Source organism: Neofelis nebulosa, chromosome 2, assembly GCF_028018385.1.
Source record: "Neofelis nebulosa isolate mNeoNeb1 chromosome 2, mNeoNeb1.pri, whole genome shotgun sequence".
NCBI classification, from domain to species: Eukaryota; Metazoa; Chordata; class Mammalia; order Carnivora; family Felidae; genus Neofelis; species Neofelis nebulosa.
In genome coordinates, this window is record NC_080783.1 from 74,537,565 (window position 1) to 74,555,485 (window position 17,921).

The 17,921-nt window shown below is 40.8% G+C and overlaps 1 protein-coding gene across 4 annotated transcripts in view; it reads left to right on the top strand.

The window, feature by feature from the left end:
* The window catches only part of ACVR1 (activin A receptor type 1), a 140,133-nt gene that overhangs the window by 96,428 nt on the left and 25,784 nt on the right, over positions 1–17,921 (top strand). For all 4 annotated transcript variants that reach the window (XM_058715210.1, XM_058715208.1, XM_058715207.1 and 1 more), the window contains 3 exons: positions 3,737–3,883; positions 10,547–10,822; positions 14,766–14,963. In XM_058715210.1, the coding sequence (XP_058571193.1) occupies positions 3,737–3,883; positions 10,547–10,822; positions 14,766–14,963 (621 nt within the window). The remainder of the gene's footprint in view (positions 1–3,736; positions 3,884–10,546; positions 10,823–14,765; positions 14,964–17,921) is intronic.

Sequence of the window (17,921 nt, forward strand, 5' to 3'; positions counted from 1 at the left end):
TTCTTGTCAAAGGAATCTGTTGCTAGTTAGTATGCAGAATGGCTAATCAAAAGCCTTTAGTTGTAGGTAGACCCTTTGGGGTGATGGGAAGGAATGAGAAAAGAATTTGTATAGTATGGCTGCTCCTGACTACAGGCATTGAGTGATCTGAGGTGTGTAGGCGTTTGGACAATACACTTGCTTATGGCAGTTCTCCAATCCCACTCACTCTCCCACTGACTTTAAAAATAATGAGATAAATTTACTAAGGCTACCTTTAAAATTGTTGTATTTAAACAAGAGTGATATCCATTCCTCTGTGGCCTGTTCTATTTTCCCCGTCTAGGAACAGGTTTATATATAGATGTAACATAGTTTGTACACGATTTGTGTTCCTCCTGTCAGTTTTAAGCTCATGTACATTTCCATCTATCTGTACACATCACAAGTTTTTTAAAAGATTATGTAATCATGATCTTTTGAATGATCGTTGAATTTTCATGGTACTGCTCGGAAAGGCTTTTGCATGCCTTGCGTCTTTGAGTGCTCAGAATAAATTCCCAGGAATTGGGGTTCCTGGGTCAAAATTTGTGACATTTTTTTTTTTTTTTTTAATTTTTTTTTCAACGTTTTTTATTTATTTTTGGGACAGAGAGAGACAGAGCATGAACGGGGGAGGGGCAGAGAGAGAGGGAGACACAGAATCGGAAACAGGCTCCAGGCTCCGAGCCATCAGCCCAGAGCCTGACGCGGGGCTCGAACTCACGGACCGCGAGATCGTGACCTGGCTGAAGTCGGACGCTTAACCGACTGCGCCACCCAGGTGCCCCAAAATTTGTGACATTTTTATGGCCTGTTTATCAATTGCTGACCGCCCTCCGGGAAGATGGTACAAAATGCCCTTTTTTTGGGAAGTCCTGAGTTTTAGTAGTTTTACTTTTATTTGGCGGGTATTTCCGATCACCTGGTAGTTGTCATGAATTTCTCTTTTGGACGGTGTGCAGGAATGGCCATGGGGCGGATAGGTAGGCAGCGCCCCTACATGCTCTTTCTATTTCTCCAGCTTTCTTTTCTTTGCAGCTCCAGTCATCCCATCTTTTGCTTTTGGGAGGTGGCTGGCTGCCATTAGCCGCCTTCACCACTTGGCTGCTACCCTCTGACTTTTCTTTCTGTTTTCATGGAAATCAGGACCCCCTCAGGCCGGATAATGGGAAGGGGGGTAGGCAGCCTGGTAGGAGCAGCAGGCGCTGCCTTCGGGCACACAGGGGGCCAGCAGGAGTCCTTTGCCTCTGCTGTAGGTCTGCAGCCGCTGGGGCTGTCTTTGAACCACACTTCATGTTTCTCTTCTACAGTGGACCGTGGTGGGCAGAGAAAAATGGAAAAGCCCCAAATGTGCCCATTGCATACAACCAGGCTTGTCCTCTTGTACTACCTGACATCCCATTTGATTATGAACAGGGACAGGTATTTGAGTAGGAGTGAGAAGGCAGTGACAGGGATGTTTTCCTGTCTCGCTTCCCCCTACCCTCCTGTCCCATGGATGGTGACCATTCACAGGGCAGCCGATCTCAATAGCAGTTTTTAGAGACTGAGCCCAGAGTCCAAAGGGCAAAATATTACTGTGCCTTTAAAAAGACATGCTGTTTGGGGTAGTGTGGATATTCTTGAGCATTCTTTGAAATAGTGTAAATTCAATTATAGCATTTTGTTGCTTCGGTGCTAAAGACTTTCATAAAAGCAATGCCATTTCAGTAGCTTATAGTTAGTGTTCATGTGGTACAGTCTTGAATAAAAATGTAAGGGATGAACTGCTTGGATAGCACGTTACCATTTCGGGTTCAAAAGCATGGGAAGTTGGGCTAGATCAGTTGTTACCAGATAGTGATTAGTGAACCCCCCAAATTTCAGATACCTTAGGGATTTCCATGGGGGCTCCATGGCCAGTACTTTTGGGCAGTCCTGCTTCTGTTTTTAGCGACTTCCACATAAGGTTGCATTTCTAAAAAGCATTTGACAACTTAAAAGCATTTGAAAACCATTGAAGTTGAAGTACGTTTCTATTTTAAATCTGTCTACTTATCCTGACATCCATCTCTGTTTTCTTACAAAAAAAAAAAAAAAAAAAAGGGATTTAAGGCAACTTCATAGTAATGTATACAACTCTCCGGCATGTTTTTTCTCTCCTTCCTAATGAGAATATGAGGACAAAGGGCAAATAAAGATACAGAATTTTACCAAAGGCAAGAAAAGATCAGCATACTATTTTGTAGCAGCCTATTTTATACTGTCTTAGCACTAGCCTTCATCTCGCACTACAAATGCTGGGCAATTGCTATGACTGTATTAAAATTAGTCCTGCTCTAAATACTATTTTTGTGACCTGACAGCAGCCCACAGTGATGACTTCCTGGCCCCATTTAACATCCTTTTGGAAGTAGTCATTGGTATTTAATAGGGACATTGTTTATCATGAGGGATTCTAGATTGAGTGGTTTGGATTTTGTGTCAGGACGTAATCACCTGGATAGGCGAGCTTGCTTCCTCCATGTTTGGGTTTCTTCCTCCATGTTTGGCTTAGTTTTTTTTAGCAAAGAGCTATGTCCCTGTGCATGCAGGTGGTGCTGCAGCTGCTTATTACAAGCTGTGACTCCCAGCAGCCACTGGCCCGGTGGAAAGCCCCACTGCCCCGCAAGGTGTATCTCCTGCCTTTGTTGTATCTAGGTGCCGCGTGTGTCTTTGCCCTGATTATACCCTGTGTTGATCCCCTTAGTCTCGTGGTAATTACCTCCTCCTCCCAGCCTCCCCCATCACCCCTACCTATAATTAAGGAGAAGAATGGAAGAGGGAACAAGCGGTGGACCGGCTGACGGATGTGTTGCTGCTGTAGGAGGGGGCGTGCCCCCCACAGAGCAGATCACAAACTAGAGACACCACGTTTTGGGAAATGCCTTCTCCAAGGGGCCTTTGCAATGTGGCCCACTTCTGGCACCACAGGGGCTGTCTAACAAGCAAATACCCATGACCAATGTCGGGAATCAGAACTGTTCTGGGATTATGTCTTTAAGACTCTGCAAATCCTCTTTTGAAATATATCCTCTGCCAAGAAATCCTTTAGAGAAGGTAGTGGCTGCTTGTCGGTCTCCTACACAGCACTGTTTTTTGTGTGTGTGTTTACGTGTGATTTTTTTTTGGGGCGGGGGGGATCCTTCAGAACGCATATCTCAAACTTAATAGCCTCTCCCTTATGAAAAATATAAATGCATATGTAAATTCACAGATTTGGACTCCCAAGAAAATATCTACGTTGATCTTGTTTGAAGGGAAGGAGTCCAGAAAGGTATTCAATTTGGACACATGCAGGTTTTTTATTTTTTTATATTTTTGGCTTTCAGCACAACAGTGAAATCTAATACTCTGTACCATTTTCTTAATTTCACTAACTTTCAGGTGCTTTTAAAAACCATATATGTTTCATAGGTTTTAATAGAGGAATTTAACTGTAAACTTCGTAATTAGCAGCCAGTTGTACTGTGCAGACACTGAGGGTGTTGAATTTGTTATGACAGTGGGTGGCCAGGAGGGGCAGGTTCCGGCTTACTTTTGAATGTCTTCACGGGAGAAAGGTGATGGTGTTTATAGCCCCAGATTCAGTTCTTGCAAGTAAACAGTGAAAGGGGGTAATAGTTGCAGGTAAGAGATGTCCTGGCTACCTCTCCTGTTCTCCAGTCCCACATCACCTCTGTGTTGCTTTCTCCAGGGAAGGGCCGGTATGGTGAGGTGTGGAGGGGCAGCTGGCAGGGGGAGAACGTCGCTGTGAAGATCTTCTCCTCCCGGGATGAGAAGTCATGGTTCAGGGAAACAGAATTGTACAACACTGTGATGCTGAGGCATGAAAATATTTTAGGTAAGTACAAAGATAATCCCCTCGTTAATTTTATCCAGAAACAAAGAGTTGCTTCCCTTTGCCCTCTCAGAGTTGGTGGATGTGAATTTGCAAGTCTCCCCCGAAAAGGGATAATAGGGATCGTCAGCATTTATATAAAGTTTAATTTTCTTTTAATGCTAATTTCTTGTTTCAATCTGCAAAGAAGCGAAGTTTGAAGATTCTCTGGATGATGAAAATGAAATCATTATTGCTAATTCTTATTCTGTAGGTTGTTATTTAAGCAACAAAAATTTACCCCATATTGTTCACTTCAAGGCTTCCTCCGTTGTTCTACTTACCGCACCCTTTTTGAATATTTATTGAATCAAACTAAGAAAGCTCTTTGGACGATTTCCTAGAGATTCACAGCTCCCAGGGACATCATAATTAAATGCACGTTCCCTCAAACTAGGCATGGTTTTTAAAGCCCAGATTTACAGAGGGATTTAGCATCCATTTTAATTTGGAAACGAAGGCTTAGAACCATTTGTGAAATATGTGAGGAGCCCATTGAAATACTGCTTTGGAAGTATAAGGGGTGAGAATATTCCTTGTTCCCATTGACTTCTGTGTCTTTGGAAAGTTTCTCTAAATGTGTTTATACTAATACATGTATGGGGAATGCTGCTCAGAGTGCTTTATTGGTGGGTATACAGTTTATATAGAAATGGACTCTATAGGATAGTGTTGGACACCTCGTGGCTATTGGGTGAGATGCGGCTTATAGGAAGGCCATTACTAGAATTTATTTCTATTCCATCGCTGCCAATTTCGTATTAAACCCGTCAGGTTGTCCGCAAATAACGGTTTGACAGTTGTCTACAGTTTTGCTTTGACAGGATGGTTGTGTGTTCCATCTTAGAATTGTGGATTTCTGCTGCTGTCTTCTCCCCTTACCTTACCTGCTGGGCTCTCACTGTCACCCAGTCGTGCTCACTTGCGTCATTGCTGTTGGTCTCCCGTTTCCAGTCCATCTTGCTCCCCTGCTATACTTCTCATGGAGTCTTTGATGACTCCTGCGTGGCCTGCCACATTTGTGCCTTCTGGGCTTGCCAATCCAGACTCCTTATTTGTTGGGGTCCCAAGGAGTCTCAGACTTCCTCTACAAATATCCCCAGAGGGCAGCCACTTCTGATATTTGCCATTACTTGGGATTGCCACGAACATTCAAGTGTCCGTACCTTCGTTCGGTGGTCTTGATCACCCATGAGTCCACCCCACACTCCGCCGACTCCTCCTTCCATCAAAATTGCCCAATTCCCTTTCAGTTTATCCCAGAGGACTTACTTGTGCTTTTCTGCACGCCCTCGCTTTGTAACTGCGCTGTGGCCCTGCTCACATACTACCTTGTGTCATAGTTCGACGCACGTGTGTAACAGCAACGACTACTCAACACCAGTTACACTAGTTACTACTTACACTGCTGTACACACTTAATGTGCATTTTCTCGCGTAATCTTCACCACAGTCATAAGAGGGTGGATACTCTTGTTTCATTAGTTTTAACGGATGAGGTAACCAAGGTATAGAGGTTCCCGGCACCCATCAGGTTAGAGAGTAGAGCTGAGAGTCACGCTGGGCAGTCTGTCTCTAAATCATAGTTCTGTACTCTATGTGGCAGCTAGCTCGGGGAACTGCATCTGTGATTCTACAGTGAAGAGTATGAGGTGAAAATTCATCCACAGTCAAAACTACCCTTAAATGTCCCAATTGTTCCTCTGACACTGGGACAGACAGGTTGAGTAACAGATAAAGCATCAGTTATGTTAGAAGCCGTGATGTATAAGAAGTACTTATCTTTCAAGGGTGGAATTCTGTTAATGGGCAGGTGCACATACTCTTAATAAGTACGTATGTGGGCTCTGAGATTCATTAGAAGAAGGGCATGTTTAGGCACCCCTTCTTATTCTCATGGGCTCACAGGTTCATCGAGCAAAACGCTCTAGATATTGCGGGGCTATGCAAATCATCACTTTATCAGTGCTTTTGAGTTAAATGAACTGTGATACCATACCATTGTATACCGAGAACAAGAATCATTTCCATTGTTTTTACTTTCATACTCAGAACCAAGGACAGTACCCAGCACATGGTAGGTGCTCAGTAAATGTTTGTTGTAAATTAGATTTAATCATAAGAGAAATCTGAAAGTCACTTTTGCAATAATGATTCACATGAGAGAAGTGACCACATAGTTGCAAAACACTGTTCATTTCTTATTACCAAATGATCCAAGGAAATTCTGTGTTCATGAGATCCTTCTAATAACATCATCATAATTGCAGCTGTATGAACTGATTTTACTGTGTAGTTCTTTTAGTTGAGAAAGCTCATTAAAAAATGCATCACTTTTTCTTTTTTTTTCTTTTTTGGCTAAACTTGGTTCAACTTCTTTCCCTTGCTGTACCAGTTTTCTGGATATAGAGACTTTAAGGTTTTCTGTGATCATTTCCTTTTCTATCAAAGGAGCATGTTGTATTGGCTATCGGATCATGATTTCCGTCCACCCTTGAGTATTGCTAACTCTAGCCCCTCAGAGTAAAAAAATTACAAACATTTACACATATATGCATACATATAAAACTCCGCACCCTCATTGTTTATCCCCCTCCAACAATATCTTTCAAATGACTCGTGTGGCTTTCAGCTCTTCCTTCTGCTCTGTCTGGTGTAGAAGTCAACAGACAAGTGGGTAATGGGAGGCTGTGCTATGTGGTGGCAGGAACGGTGGTCAGGAACTTGAGAAGCTGGTTTCTACTCTCAGCACCACTAACAACCCCACTGTGTGACTTTTGGCCAAAGTTATATGTTGCTGAGCGTTCTTTTCCTCATTACTAAGACCAAGGGAGTTGAGTCAATGTGAGAATTTTACTCCAAAGTCTCATCTTACACTCTTTAAAAAAAAAAAAAATAGTAAAATGTGAAGTTTACTTTTTTAATCCTATTAAGCAGGAAGTTCAGTGACATTAAGTACATTCTCCGTGTACAACCATTGCCACCCTCCATCTCTAGAACTGCCTCATACTCCTAAGTGGTACTGCCTAACCATTTAATCAGAATTTCTTGAGACCAAAGTGGAAGTAAAGGAAGCCACCCGCAAAAGATGGTACATTACAAAATTGTTGTGGCTTTAATTGAATACTGAGCTATTCTAAAATGTAGTACTAACCAGCTATTCTCGATACTTCCTGTGTTGGGCATCATATGAAGCACTGTACCTATAATTACTCTTCTATTCTCACAGTACCCCTTTGAGATTGATGATGACGTTATCCTTATCTTACAAATGAGGAAGCCAAGGTGGAGATCTTACATGACTTGTGTGAGATCACCCAGCTCAGGAATGGTGGAGCCAGTTGGTACCCAGCCATCCAGCTCTGGGGCCCAACACTCTACAGCACGTGCCCCACAGTGTAGTGGCCTCACTCCTCAGCTGTCATAGCTACCCAGCTCCTGGTTCCTGGGCGGATCACCAAGGAGAGGCTCACAGGGGCCACTGGTGACCTAACATAATATTTTGGGTTTTATTTTCATTTTCATTTTTGAGGAGGCTGGGAGGATGACTTTAGCTGTTAAATAAGAGGCTTTTGTTCTTTTAAAAAAATTTTTTTTTAAATATTTGTTTATTTTTGAGAGAGAGAGAGAGAGAGAGAGAAAGTGTGAGCAGGAGAGGGGTGGAGAGAGAGGGAGACACAAGAATCTGAAGCAGGCTCCAGGCTCTGAGCTCTCAGCACAGAGCCCAGTGCAGGGCTCCAGCTCACGGACCGCAAGATCATCACCTGAGCTGAAGTCAGATGCTTAACTGACTGAGCCACCCAGGCACTCCTAAGAGGCTTTTATTCTAATCACTTTTTCTCCCTGTTAATGAACACATCCAATGGCTGTGCCTGCATTCTGCCCAGGTACCTGTTCAATCTTCCCTAACAGTAGAGAGCTTTGACTGAAATTGCAAAAGTTCCATAAGAATACTCTAGCACTCTCAAACAAATGTAGTTCTATAATTCACACTTGGGAGATAAACAGTTAAAAAGAAATCCTGCCTATTTAAAAGTCATTTTCCTGGAAGGTCTAGAGCATAATTAATGGGACAAACAAAATCCTTCTCTGAAACCTAAGGGGCTTAGGGGAAGGTAAGTGAATAAATAAACTAACTAACTTACTTACTTTCTTTCTTTCTTTCTTTCTTTCTTTCTTTCTTTCTTTCTTTCTTTCTCTCTCTCTCTCTCTTTCTTTCTCTCTCTCTCTCTCTCTCTCTCTCTCTCTCATCAATCAGTCAGTCAGAGACTGTTCTTTCTCCCTTAAGCAGAGAAATCAGTAGAGGCTATATAAATACACAAACAGTAATTTAATTTCTTTTCAGTGGTGCTTATAGTTTAGGATATTTATTTTTGAAGATGATTAACAATATCATTTGGTTTAAAAGGATAAAGCAGAAACATTTTCTTTAGTAAGAATGACTAATAGGTAAGTACACATATTATGGCCTGTGAAGGGCTCCAGGAGAAATGGCTATGGGGTGACACAGACTGGAGAGGGGAAGGCGTGCAGGAGTGAGGCTGCCTGGGGGAACCAGCTCAGAGGGAAGTGGAGAAGGAGGTAGGGTATCACGTGTGGAAACATTATTTCCTTTACTTTGCAGATGTCCAATGGATACAAGTGTCAAATTGTCTTTCTCTGAGTAGAAAGGAGCTTGTTTGGGGGCAGTATGGCATCATGGGTAAGAGTAGGGGTTCTAGAGCCAGGCTACTGGGACCATTACTGGCCTTAACGTCAATCATGTCCTCTGCCTCCTTTCTGTCGTTTTTGGAGGATTAGTGCAGACCATGTAGAACTGCGCCTGGCACCTTGTTAGTCCCAGTATTTACTAGCTGCTTCTGTTGCTGATGATGACGATCAAATAGGGGACATTTCTTTGTTCCCAGAGTTTTCTGTGTAAGCAGCGGTGTAACCAGATGGCTAGCACCAAACTTGGGGTCGGCAACTACTTAGTGGATGTGTAATTTGGCATCTCCTAGCAGCAGTTTCATTATTTATAAACTGACTGTAATGATATCTGTGTTACTAGTGTATTGAGAAAAATCCCATGAGAAAATACATGTGAAAGTGACAGGAATTTTATATCGAGCACTATGCAAGTGTGAGGCATGTTCCACGTATTTGTGTTTTTCTGCATCCCTTCACAAGTCATTTAATCCTTCCTGAAACCACATCTTTTCTTTTGTTTTTAATATTCTTTTATTTATAAGTTCCAAATGTCACTGCTTGTAGTGGACATTAGTGGGGTATTTGTGTGTGTGTGTGTGTGTGTGTGTGTGTATTATGTGTTTGTGTATTATGTGTGTGGTTGTATAAATATTTACATGTGCATATATAAAATATGTATATGTGTGTATATAAAAAGATGTGTGTGTGTGTATGTATATATATATATGGAGAGAGAGAGCATGTGAGACTGAGTGCATGGAAAACACCTCTAGCAGAAAAGGCAAGCATGCACATCACAATTTATTCCATAGGTTAGAAAGTTCTAGAGGTCATTCACTTTGCTCAAGGGTCCCCTCAGAATGTCTAGAAAAATCTCTTCCTACCATTTTATTGACCTCTGTCAAATCTCACTTCTTGAAAAGAAGTCTTGAAAAGTGGTCTTGAAAAGACCACTTCAGTTATCACTTGTTGGTGGAAGCCTGTTGTAACATCTGGTCTGAATTATTAGCAGTCCCTATTTGGGACTCATGTTGCCCTTTACAGATGTAACAGTACTTTTCATTATATTCATTACATTATATTGTAATTTTTCCTTTTTATATCTGTCTTCTTCTCTAGCCAACGGACACTATTATCTTAGTTTTCTTGTGTGATTGACAAAGAGCATCATAGGTGCTTATTATATTTGGTTTCTTTTTTATTTGATGAGTAGTCAGTCATTTAATATAAATTTATCCCTTTATCTTTCATCTGAGTAGAGATAATCCAGAGAACCTAAACGAGTGGCCCAGTGTTACACAGCAAATCACAGGCAGAGTCAATATGAGAACATAGGTGTCTAGATACTATATGTTTTTTTTTAATGTTTAAATGTTTTTTAAGGTTACTTATTTTGAGAGCAAGCAAGAGTGTGAATGGGGGAAGGGCAGAGAGAGGGGGGAGAGAGGATCCCAAGCAGTCGCCACACTGTCGGTGTGCAGAGCGCTGACACAAATTGTGAGAGCATGACCTGAGCCGAGATCAAGAGTCTGTCGCTTAACTGATGGAGCCACCCAGGTGCCCCTAGATACTATGTTTTTTTATTCTTTTTGGGTGGTCGATGAATAATCTATGCTTGGAATATGAGCATGATAAAGAGTTTGATGCTATCATTATGGGTAAACACAAAGATATTATTCCTATCTTAATGAAATGTATAATATTTTAAAGGATTGTCATGGAAATGAATATGGAAATTTCCTATTCATTAGCAGTACCTTGTTATGGAATAAATAGTATTGCATTTTTCTGTTGATGCCTCTGTAAACCTCCTTTCATGGAAGTTGAATGATTTTTTGTTGTAGGTGGTATCTATCTTATAGGTTTCTATTTCTGTGTACCGAAAGTTATAATGTGAAATTCTTACATGTCTGCTAATTTTGTTCTTGCTCTTTCCAGGTTTTATTGCTTCAGACATGACATCAAGACACTCCAGTACCCAGTTATGGTTAATTACACATTATCACGAAATGGGATCGTTGTATGACTATCTTCAGCTTACTACTCTGGATACAGTTAGCTGCCTGCGAATAGTGCTGTCTATAGCTAGTGGTCTCGCACATTTGCACATAGAGATATTTGGGACCCAAGGGAAACCAGCCATAGCTCATCGAGATTTAAAGAGCAAAAACATCCTGGTTAAGAAGAATGGACAGTGTTGCATAGCAGATTTGGGTAAATTTTTAAAAATATTTCTTAATTACCATTTTTACTTCTGTTGCAGTCCATCCTTTAGCTAGGTTGCATCCACCCCCCCCCCCCACACACACACAACCTTTCGTTATGAAACATGTCAAGCATGCAGACAAATCAAAAGAACTTCATAGTGAATAGCTGTATACCCACCGCCTAGGTTCTGCCATCAGCATTTTACTGTTCTTAAGCTTTGCCACACATCATCCATCCCCTCTCATCAATCCATCTTAATCTTTGATGCATTAAGTAAACTGCACACCAAAGAGCCCTTTCTTGTAAAGACTCGAGCATGTATACCACTGTGTCATTCCCCAGAGTGACTACTATGTGTTTACTTTTTTCTTTCCAGGTGAAATTTCAATTTCATGTGAAACGAACAAACGTTAAGTAATACATTCTCAAAGTTTTGACAAGTGCTGTAAAATCCAAATGTCTATCGAAAGTTAGACCTTCGCATTACTTTGGAAAGTCACTTCATGCTCATGCAGTGCGTCGCTGCCCCAGCCCACCCTCAGAGGCAACCAATAGTGTGTAGCATTCTCATTTCCCAAACCTTTACACAAAGTAGGTACACAAATAACCTAGGGAATGAGTTCATCTTGAAAATGTTTCTAAAGTTGTTTTTTTCTGTAACCGTGGCAAAATTATCAATGAAGAAAGAGAAAACCTAACCCAGTTCGCAATTTGCCCTGCTGGGATACCTCATTCCTGTGGTGTTAGGATACTGCTCAGTGTGAGCTTTAATTGCATTATAAATAAGACTGTTTTCATTTATAGCGACATTGTATATAAAACCATCTTCAACTTAGACTTGGATATTGGCTGAGTAGTTATGCTAATGGGAACTGAATTGTAATATTGGTTATTCATGTCAGTGGACTATTGAGAGTCCTCACTCTATTTGATTAAAAAATGGTTTATATTATTTTCTTCCATATACCTGTGGTTATTGTTCCTAGTATTCCCATACTTGTAGGCTGATAAAGGTTTAGACAGTATTAGCTCTATGATATAAATGATAGAATTTATTCTTGTTTTTAAACACAAAAGACTCGACATGTCAGGAAAATTCATTTCTTTTGTATTTCTTTACAGTCTTTGCATTCATGCTGAGAATTATTTTACAATGTTTTGCAAGTGTGAGAAGACAGCTACTAAGGATAGCATTGAAAGGGCATGGCTCTAAAGCTTTTTGTTGCTTTGCAGTTGTAGTTGTGGTGTATTGGACTTTCATGGCAATGCCATGGCTTTTGGAGCAGGGTGATTTGGGCTGGAATCCTGATTTTCCCAGTTATTCACCCTGTATATCTGTGCGGGTGTTTTAATCTATTTACCTGCCCCAAGTACACGACCACTTATTTTCGATGTTAGGATAAGGGCTTAGCAAGGAACACTTTAGCGTTTGACACTGTGCACTGTACTTCTGTACTGTTTCAGATGTTCATAACGCTGCGTTCAACTATTACTCATGTTACTAAAAATCACTTATGCCTACCTCACATGATTCTTACAAGATTCAGAAGTTACAATACTTGCGTTGCAAATGATAAGCATTCAGAGGGTGGTTGCTGTTATAGTCCAGTGGTCTAGGGGAGATGGAAAATTGAGGAGGCTGTTGGCTTTGGTTATGGGACTTGATAGGGAGTCAGAGGTGTTTTTCAGTAAGTCCAAGTAATTCGTGATTCGTCTGTCTTTCTTTTGGCCTGTAGCCTTCCAGTTAGATACACGGATTTGTAGAAACATCTGTGTTAAGGTGTTTATTATTCAGGGAGTAGATCCTTTGAACAGAAGACAGCTCGTCCTGTAAGATCATCATTTGTTTAATTTTTCACTTTATACCCAGAAATTAAGGATCACTCATTAGAAATCATGTTCTATTATTGAAACTGCAAAAATTTCAGTATTGTATTTATTTTTCTAACTTTTTATTATAAAAAATTCAAACATACAGAAAGGCTGAGGGAATAGTTAAGTATAAAGATCATTCATACCCACAGCACTTAGATTCAGCAGTTGTTAAAATTTTGCCATATTTGCTTTATCTATATGTAGCTGAACATGTATCTTTGCTGATACATTTGAAAATAAGTGGCAGACATCACAACACTTCTAAATATTTCAAAATGCATCTCTTAAAAATACCAAAATATATCTGCATGATCATTTTATCAAACCTAAAATTATTGATAATTCAATAATATCATTTAATGTCCATTTTCAGATTTTTCTGTTTTTTTCAAACAAGAAATCAGCCAAGGTTCACACATTGCATTTGGATATTTTTTCTCTTTAAGTAGTGTGATAATTATCTATTACTGGGTAACAAACTATCTCTAAAACTTAGCAGCATAAAATAACAAATTCGTTATCTCACATAGTCATTTGAGGGTCAGCAATCTTGGAATGACTTAGCTCTACGGTTCTGGCTCAGGATCTGGTGGGGGTTCCAGTCAAGCTGTCGATTAGAGCTCCAGGCACCTGAAGGCTTGATGAGGGCTGGAGGAACTCCCAGGATGGCTCCACTCACATGACTATTGGTGGGAGGCCTCAGTTCCTTGTCACGGGGACCTCTCCACGGGGTTGTGTGAGTGGCCTCGTAACACAAGAGAACTGATAGCGAGCAGAGAGGAAGCCATGATGCCTTATATGTCCTAATTTTGAAGATATACACTCATTTCTGCCGGGTTCTGTTTGATAGCACAGCCTACCCTCAAGGCAGAGGGAGTGGAACTTCACCTCTTGAAAGGAGAAGTCTCAAAGAACTTGAGGACATATTTTTAAACCACCACAGTTAGTACTGCCATGATCTATTTAAACTGCTCCTTTTTATATTCTGTTATTTTGACTCCTTGGTTCTGGAAACAGTAGAGAGGTATATATGTTTTGGGAGACAGCGGCCACAGAATCTTGGGGTTGATTATAAAAGGTAGGGAAAGAGGAACCGGTCTGATTTAGTGAATGCAATCGCTGAGGTCTCTAGTAATTTTTCAGGGTGAGATAACAGGTGCCATCCCTGTGGCATGATAAGGAGTCATCATCCCACACACTCAGAGCCCCAGAGCAGGAGCAGAAGTGTTCCTAGATGGCCTGAGGGATCCCCAAAGGATCCTTGGATTGCAAAGGTTTACACAGGCTGCTTGTTCCAATGTGGCACTTTTCATTGTGTGTTAAAGGAATTATTTTCAGTTGGTCAGTATGGACATCAAAAAGTAATTTCATCCTCACAATGAATCATGCATGTATCTGCCTAACCCTCCTGGTCTGTGTGGAATGCCAGGTCACTCTGATTGAGGAATTCTGAAATGAGGGATGGTTTAAGAAAGGGCTTCAAACCCATTTAACAGGAGAGCTGTGCTTTGAATTGAGGGTTAGTTTAATGCTGTCTGTACGCATGACTTTAGAGAAAAGCCTGTGGGCTTGGTCAGCGTTGCTAAGTCTCAAGTGAGCATCCCTTCCTTAAGGGATGGAGTCTGCCCTTTAAGTAGTGATACGTTACCGCAGATTCACTGCCTCACACTGTTGGAAATTTGTGTTTGCACACAATTGGGAGCTGTGGCGGAGCAGAACTTAATTTCCTTCTGGTAAGACACTCGGAGATTCCCACTTAACATGTGAGCCTGTTTTCCTGTGGACTTCAAACACTGGCCTCACAGTGCTTCAGTTTATTATTCCCCCAAGTCTTTTTGTCTCAGGGGTTCATGTGTTAACTTAATAGCGTCAGAATGTTTCTGGCATTAGTTCTTTTTTCTATTGGTGACAGGTGTCATCACAACAGTATTCCAGATTGCTCTGGATGTAGTGCAGCAGTGACCACGATTACCATGAGGGGGCGCTTCTGATTGGGGTTGGTTGAAAAGGCCTTCAGCAACCCTCTGTGAGAAAGGTAGTGAACTGACCCGCACTGTTGTCTTCTTCCCTTTAGGCCTGGCAGTCATGCATTCCCAGAGTACCAATCAGCTCGATGTGGGGAACAACCCCCGTGTGGGCACCAAACGCTACATGGCCCCTGAAGTTCTAGATGAAACCATTCAGGTGGATTGTTTTGATTCTTACAAGAGAGTTGATATTTGGGCCTTTGGACTTGTCTTGTGGGAGGTGGCCAGACGTATGGTGAGCAATGGTAAGTATCTGATCTCATGTAGTAATGTCCTTTTCCAAGTCGTCTTGATTCTACGATCTTTAAAAGGGCAAAGGAAATATTTAAGTCCACAATGCACCATGAATCATACTTATTCCTTGAATCATACATCAGGCTATCAGCATCTATATTTGATTTATGGCTAGTAGGTGGAATGTAATGGCATTATATTTTAGCTACACAAGAGGAAATGATGGTTGAAAAAGAAGAATATTTTGGGCTGGGACATCTGCTCCTAGCACTGCCTCCCCAGTACCTCAAGTATAAGCCCCCAATAAATGCTTCCTGTCTCTTAAAAAAAAAATATTTCTGGAAAAGACTGTTCTTCAGCTTTTCTTTTGATTGGTCCATATTTCATTCTTTCCTTTCTCCATCTTCCTATTCTCCCTTTCTTCCCACCCTCCCTCTGCCTCTTCTCTTCTCTTCTCACAAGTGAGGTTTAACATGAAAGAATGCTTGAGTAAATCGAAGGGTGAATCCTGCTATGTTAGATATTTTTACTTCCTAAAGTTGGATTATTGAGAAAATAACACTCAGGTTGCACACTCAGAATTCACTTGTGAGAAGCAGTCTATACCTTCTTAATTAATGAAGTTTGAATTCAGGAAGTCCTGAACAGGTGGTTAATGTTGGGCCTCTTATAAGTACGTTTTCTGAAATGGTGTTGTCGTAGCACTGAGAGAAGCATAGGTCAATCATTTTTAACCTGTGACTCATACAATAAAGTCTTACTTACTCTTGTCTTTCACGTGTCCCCATTAGCCACAAGTACGTTGTTGAACTTTACTAGAAGTACACTGTATTCTGAAAGAACTAAGTATACTGTTCCAAATTGCACACGCCCCAGCTACCCACAAAGTGGTTATTATAGCGAGCTCTCTTGACTCACCTAAATAAACTTCTTCTTCTGAACTGGAAGTCTTATTTCAGAGGACATGTCTGAAATTGTTGCAGAAAAACAGGAAAATGGCATATATTTAGATTAATACTCTTTCAAAAGACACTTTCCCCTCCTAGCACTTGCTGGAATCCTGGATTTGAAGTATTAAATAATGTGCGAACTCTCAAGGATTGAGATTCTTGGGGCAATCATAATTTTCCTGAACAACATAACCAGAGAATAGGAAGTTCTTTGAGGAAAGTTGAATCGGGGTAATTTAACATAGCTTTCGTGTGCAATAATTAAAACTGGCATGCCTTCACGGTAGCTGCTGAAGCTGCCGCTTTTCCTTTTTTCTTTTTTTTTCTCTAACAGCAAAGCCTGTCTGGCTTTGATACCCTTAGGGAATTTGTTAAAAGCAATGTTTCAGATTAAACATAAACATACATGCATCGTAACTGGACAGTTCTTTTAGTTTTCTTTTTCTTTTCTTTGTTCTGATGGAGCCATGAACATTTTCTTGGTAATTGTTTCTCAATCATAGGGAGCTTACTGACTTGCATTTTGTGCCATTCAAGTGCCTTGAGAATTATCTGCAACAGGGAGATTGTTTTGCTGATGTATGAAGTTCTGAACTTTGCCTGGAATTGCACATCGGCTTCATTTGCCTACCCCCTCACCAATAATCCTTGAGCATCTTGGAACTGAAAATCTAATTGTAATTAGTTTATTTTATCAAACAACTTAGAGACGATTGGCATCATAATGAACCATGCAACAGGGAACCTGCCCCAAATTAAGCGGAAACGAATATCCCAAGGCTAGGACGGTGGCAGTCCGGCGGTGGGTGTGCTGGAGCAGCACCAAGCAAGCCTGCATGACGAAAGCCGAACTTGGCAGAGATTTGGGGTTTGAGCTTTGTAAGAATTCTTGTTGCAAACGTGTTCCCTGTGTCACAGGCATAAACCCAAGTGGCTCTTAGAAGCTTAATAGGAGTCCACTTGAAATTAGAATCATCAGTTTAAAATTTAGCTCAACAAATGGTCGTTTGCATCATCTGTTTAACATTATTTTGGGGAAAAAAATCATGAGGAGAGAAAGACTATTTTGGTGGGTTTTTTTGATTGATTTCCTCTTACGTCATCATTTAGGTGGTTCTCAAGTTCCTAAAACTCTGGTGAGTCGAGCTTCTCTTCTGTGTTGTGGTTTGAGTTTTTGGAGGAGGTAAGGGTATGTTGTGTCTCATTTTAAATCAGTTAGTGTCCCTTAGCAGTGACTAATTTGATATTTTCCCGTCTCTTTTTAGTCCCCCTTTTCCCATGAGTGTTCACATGTGCACGCACTCATGCACACATGGAAATCACCTTATCTGAACTCAGAGTAGGTTTGCATGTGGGATTGAACACTTTCAGGTTTATTATTAATATTTTAGTTATTACTACACGAAACAGAAAAGTGAGAGAAAATCTGCCCTTAGTTCAAACATCTATGCGCCTTTCCACTTCTCTGTGCACCCACGTGTGTGTTTCTGACTCCATTGTAATCATAGTATATATACAGTTCTGTATCATCTTTTTTCATTTGAGTGTGCCTTTAACGTTAAATAGTCTGGTTTTAAGTGGTCACGTGATATTTTAGTGGCCACTTTCATATTTTAGACATCCCGTCTCCTCCACCTGGGGCATACTAGTTCATACAACTTTTTCACTTGGGGAATTAATTCTTAATCCGAAAACAAGTACACCTAATAGGTCAGAGTATGGAGGTTTTTATGGCTTGATACATATGCCAAATTGCTTTTCATAAGAGTTGTACTAATTTACAATATCTCACTCACCCCAGGGTGTGATGTACCTATTTCACGTTCTTGCCAGCTTTAGGAGCTGTCATTAAAAGAATATATATTTTTGAAATTATTGCATATAAAACGTACCTCATTTAAATATATGAATATCTTAGGAAGGTCATTATAATTATGCATCCTTTGAGTTTCCGAGCCCATGATAAAAATTGATGACCAGATAGTTCTCCTGGAGCAGTATGATCCTCAAGTGAACCAT